Genomic DNA, 5,452 nt, shown 5'->3' on the forward strand with positions numbered 1-5,452 from the left:
AAGTGCACGGATGCTTTGGGTCCTCCCCAGCGAGTACACGACCTTCCGGGTCCTCTCCTGGTGCTCTGTCTCTTTTCCTCCCCCTCTCACCATTCTATCCCCTCCACGTCCACTTCCTCCTTGCACTTTAGTCTCAGGTACTTCTATTGACTTGTGTTCAGGTTGGGGACTTTTCTTCTCTTTTCTTTCTTTCTTTCTTTCTTTCTTTCTTTCTTTCTTTCTTTCCTTCCTTCCTTCCTTCCTTCCTTCTTTCTTTCTTTTTCTTTTTCTTTTTCTTTTTTCTTTTCTTTTTTTTTTGCTTCCAAGCTTCAACCTTTATTTTTGTATGAACTTTCTCATACTTTGAACCTAACACATAGCACAATACTAAACGTCAGCAAATCTCTCTTCTGATTTAAGCAACCTGGAGGGCAAGAACTGTGCCTTAGCCTCCCATCAATCTGTTCCAAGAACTTGAGCATATGTCCAAAGTACACAGTGGAGGCTGATGTGGAGAATGGAAGGCAGTCAAGGCATTGCTGCCCAGAGGTTTATTCTCCTCTGTAGGCTCCATCAGCAGGTGGAGTGGAAGACACCTCCTACCCTTACGCCTTGGGCAACCAAGGCATTGTACTCCTTCACTGCCCGCTCTGTCTGGAGGACTCGCACATCAATGCCTTGTTTCTCGAGCTACTCCACAGTCGATGGAGGCACCTTCAAGGCCTCGCTCATTCCTCTGCCAATCACAAGAGTCTGTACACCCTTCTCAGCAACTTCCTTTATGTCTGCTGGCTGCTCTCCAGGAGAATGCTCAGTTCCTGTTTCTCTCCAATCCCAAGCCGGACTGCACAATCCTTATAGGTTAAGGTAGAGCCTTCAACTTTCATTTGTCCCCTAGAGAGGGAAGCAATTTTAGGGGAAGCCATAAGCAACGGAACTGAATTGCAGCACTTCTGTTCTTCGGTTGCTCCTCCAGTCAGCCCCGCACTTTACCTCTCCCTGCAGCTGAGTGATCTTGGGGACTTTTCTTAGCCACATCTACAGCATATGCCCCATCCAAAGTATCCTTTTTTTTCCTTTGTTTGTTTGCTGCATTGAATATTTTTTTCTCCGACTCTCTTTTGATTCTCAGAATTTCCACCACTGCCCTTATGTGACCCACATTCTCAGAATTTCTATCACTGCACGTATATGAACCACCTTTTGCATGCGGCCTATGGCTTCCACTAAAGCCATTGGCACATGAATAATAAGCAGTTTAAGTTTCTTTTGTGGCAGTTCTACCATCTGTGCCACCTCTCTCTCTCTCTCTCTCTCTCTCTCTCTCTCTCTCTCTCTCTCTCTCCCTCTCTCTCTCTCTCTCTCTCTCTCTCTCTGTGTGTGTGTGTGTGTGTGTGTGTGTGTGTGTGTGTGTGTGTGTGAGAGAGAGAGAGAGAGAGAGAGAGAGAGAGAGAGAGAGAGCGAGCGAGCTTGCTTTGGCATATGAATACAGCTCAGAGGTCAACCTCAGGTATCCATGTGTGCCTTCCACTTTGTTTGAGGCAGGGTCTCTTCTTTGTCACTCATACACCAGGTAACTGGCAAAAGTTTCCAGGGGTTCCCCTCTCTCTACGTCCCATCTCACCATAGGAGCCTTGGGAATATGGGCACACCACCGTGCCTTAGCTTCACCTGGGTTTGGAGCATTCAAATTGAGGTCTTTGCTCAGGCAATGATGCTTTACTTACAGAGCCATGCCCACCATAGACTGTTACTCTTTCTTGCTTTTGGTACAAGAGTGTCAGAAAATGGAAGCTGAAGTATGTCTCGTCTCGTCTCGTCTCATCTCGTCTCATCTCGTCTTGTCCCTTCCCTTCCCTTCCCTTCCCTTCCCTTCCCTTCCCTTCCTCTTCCCTTCCCCTTCCTTCCTCCCTCCCTACCTCCCTCCCCTTCTCTCTCTCCCTTCCTTCCTTCCTTCCTTCCTTCCTTCCTTCCTTCCTTCCTTCCCTAATAAGGAATATTACTACATAGCCTTGGCTGCTTGGAACTGTGTAGACCAGAATGGCCTTGAACTCACAGAGATCCACCTGCAAATGTCTTCCAAGTGCCAAATATGTAGTTCTTTAGCGTGTGGTTTCCATGTTGACCTCGCTGGGGTTTAGGTTTTAAATGTTTGCTAAAGCAGCCTGTGCTGCAGCCTCTCTTTCCTCTAAAGTCCTTTCTGAGTCTTTGGTCCTTCCCAGCTGTTCCCTGTCAGATTGATCTGTGTGTTTAGCCTTTGTTGACTGTCATCTGCTGTTTACTGCCCTGGGGCACGGCTGGCAAGCCAGGAGCTGGCAAATCCCAGTCTCTTAGACTTGAGGACAAGGCTTGATGCAGGAAGGCTAGGGGGCGCCAGAGTCAGGGAAATGTCCTTTCTGCAGGTGGACAGGGACTCTGAAAGGCCTCGGGAGTTGTGTGGTACTTTGAAGCAGAGGATATTCTGACTTCTTTCAGGGTGGTTGCTTCCCCTTTCCTCTTCTCAAACCAGGACAAGAATGTTTTCGGCTCATAGCTATGATAGTCTGGTGAGCTTCACAGAAGTAGCTGAATCTGACACTGTGTCCCCCAAGGTTCCCTCATTCGTGTGCAAGTCCAAGCTCATTTAACACGATCTCACAGTCTTCCGATTCCAGAAGCTTCTATCTCAGGTCCCGTGTGTGCCTCTCTGGATTTGTGTGTGTGTCCAGATCTCAGGGAGCAGGGGCTCTTCACCTCAGTTCAGGAAGAGCTGTGCTTTTTAAGCTGCCTAATCTTTTCCTGTAGGAACGGCAGCCGTGGCACCCAAGTTTTCTCCCCTGCTGGAGAGGATGCAGGAATTCTCGTTTGTAGTCTTCAGCTTATAGATCCTATACATGTATGTTCGATTGAGACCTGAGAGATTTTTTGAGCTCTAGTAAGTAGGACACATTTCCAAACTTTCATTTTCAGCTGTTCACTGCTGTTTAAAAACATTTTTATTTTTGTATACTTGTCTTAAACCTATAACCCTGTTGAACTTATTAGTCCATAAGTTATTGTAGATTCCTATTGGTTTTTTTTTTAGTTCACAGAAGACCATGTTGTCAGCGACCATGAACAATATACAATTTCTTTCACCCACCATCTTTGATTTCTACTCCCTTTCTTGTTCCATTGTGTCCACCGACCTCCACTCGAGTGGGAAGGGTGAAAGTGGACATCCTTTTGTTTGTCTTGTTGCCTTTCACCATTTGAGTGATTTCAAGGACAGGCTGCAGGCTTCATCCATTTTTTTTTATTGTTATTAAGTTGAGGATACTGAAAATTCTGGTCATGAATATATTTTGTTATTCTGCTGCTATATTTCCCTCCATATAAGTTTATTGTGGTTTTTCTTTGTTCCAAATCCTAAGTTCCTCTCAGTGTGTGTCTTCTTTTACTATTTGAAGAAGATGTTCAAAGCACTTCCTTTAGACTAGACCTGCTGGTCCTGAGTTCTGTCCTGAGACTCTCGATTTCTTCATTTCTGGGGATTATTTTATTTGCTTTGTTTTGCTGCACGCGGAATTCTGGATTGACAGTTCTCACAGCAGTGCTGGCATGACAGTTCTCACAGCAGTGCTGGCATGACAGTTCTCACAGCAGTGCTGGCATGCCAAGAGCCTGGCCCCACAAGGCTCTGGCTGTCTTTATTGAACATGGCACCATCTCTGCTTCTGTAGAAGACTGTAGAAAGTGAGGCATGGAGCAGGGAAACAAATTATCTCTGTTCTCACCCTGATGTTTTGAGAAGCCGCTGACTTGGCTACTCATTTCCTGGTACCTATGACAGATTTGGACGCTGAAAGTTTAAAAAATATTCAGAGGTCAGCCGGCTAGGCTTCATTAGACAGCTTTGGTTCCATTTCCCACTTGGCTCTAGGTCCAGTCATCCTCTGGGTTGGCCAGAGATGACTGCCAGTGGCAAGTGAAGTAGATGCTTCTTCATTCAAGTAACTAGGTTACTCTTTCCTGCATTATCTATGGCTGGATCCAGTCACATGACCACTCCTGGCCCAATGAGAAGAGCTGGGAAGGGCAGACACTGATTGGCTTGAACCTGGTTCCTGGTGGCATTGCTGGTGAGGCTGTCATCTTAGTCTGAGGGACCTTCTAGAACTGAGGATGGCTGCCATCCCTCTCCTGGAGAAAGAAACAGAGGAGTGGGGATTGGTGGGAGTGTAGTGTGAGCTGGTGTGGTGGGGGTAACTCTTGTGTGGTCACATGACTTCCTTCTGGGCACCCGGGAAGACTGTATCCCAGTGAGGGTAGGGTCTGGCCTGTGGGAAGCAGGAGGTTCTGGAACTCTTTCTGGTATGAAATATAATGCAGTGAGGGGGTGCCTGGCAGACCCATGCCAAGGTGTCCCCCTGAGAAATCACACCGTGCAACAGATCTGGCATAAGGGGATTTATTTGGGGGAAGGAAGGGGAGTGAGGACCTGGGGAGGAGGTAGAGGCAGACAAGTGGTCACGTAGATGGGCAGACAGACAGAGCAGAGCCAGAGAGAGAGAAGGATGGGGCACAGAGAACACAAACGGGGAGAGAGACTGCTCGGGAACACGTGGGAAGAGAGAGAGAGGAAGGGAGGGAGGGAGGGAGGGAGGGAGAGGGAGAGGGAGAGAGAGACAGAGAGACAGACAGAGAGAGAGAGACAGAGAGACAGAGAGACACACAGAGAGAGAGGTGTGTGGAATGGTGGGCAATCTTTTTATATGCAGCCTATACTCGGGCACCTGGCAGCTGTAGGTGATGATCTTTGCTAAGTCCCTGGGAGGAGCCTAGTGGAATTGCCTGTGAGCTAACACACTTGTCTGGCATTGCCTTCCCAACCTTCTCATCAGCTTTTCCAGTACTGGCTCTTTGAACCTGGAGGATCAGCCAGGCTGTACCGGACAGTGGTGTAAGCCAGAGATAAGCTTGCATGGGGGCCAATCCACTGGGCACTCTCAAAAGAGTTTGTTTCTACACACCCTGCCATACCCTGTCTGTACCAGCACAGGTTGGCAGTATTCTCAACATGTGGTCCTCAAGGCAGCAACCCCAGAGGCCTTGCCTGGGACTTCATTCTGGTAAGCTCTGTTGTTTCCTCCAGCCTAGTAAACAGCATCTCCGGTGGCCCAGCTCTCTGTGCTTTAACAAGCCCTCTGAGAGCCAATGACTTCGGGAATCAACAGTCTTGGGAACAACACTCTGTCTCAGCTGCTGTGTGGGAGGAACTGTTTCTCCATCTCTCCTGGTTGTGACAGGTTGAGATAGGACTCCTGATGCTGATATCCTAAAGCCCTGGGATGACGTTTTTGGGGCTCAGGTACTCTGCCTGTTCTTCCCTCCTCCTCAAGCTGTGGCTGTAGTGGCTCCAGTTGCAGACTGCTGCACCTTTACCGGCTCTTAACCACCTCCCCACTGTGCTCACAGGCTCGAGGTCCACCCGTCTCTTACAGCAGCTTATGTA

General features: G+C 48.2%; 1 protein-coding gene across 1 annotated transcript; it reads right to left on the bottom strand.

The window, feature by feature from the left end:
- Positions 1-454: 454 nt before the first annotated feature.
- LOC147995024 (mth938 domain-containing protein-like) lies at positions 455-915 on the bottom strand. Its single transcript, XM_087659879.1, is given in 2 exon segments — positions 455-821; positions 824-915. Coding segments are annotated over 2 exon segments (351 nt in total). The 5' UTR covers positions 906-915; the 3' UTR covers positions 455-552.
- Between the last annotated feature and the right edge of the window lie 4,537 nt (positions 916-5,452).

Source organism: Rattus norvegicus, chromosome 4 (assembly GCF_021556685.1).
Source record: "Rattus norvegicus strain SHRSP/BbbUtx chromosome 4, alternate assembly SHRSP_T2T, whole genome shotgun sequence".
In the NCBI taxonomy this organism is placed as follows: domain Eukaryota; kingdom Metazoa; phylum Chordata; class Mammalia; order Rodentia; family Muridae; genus Rattus; species Rattus norvegicus.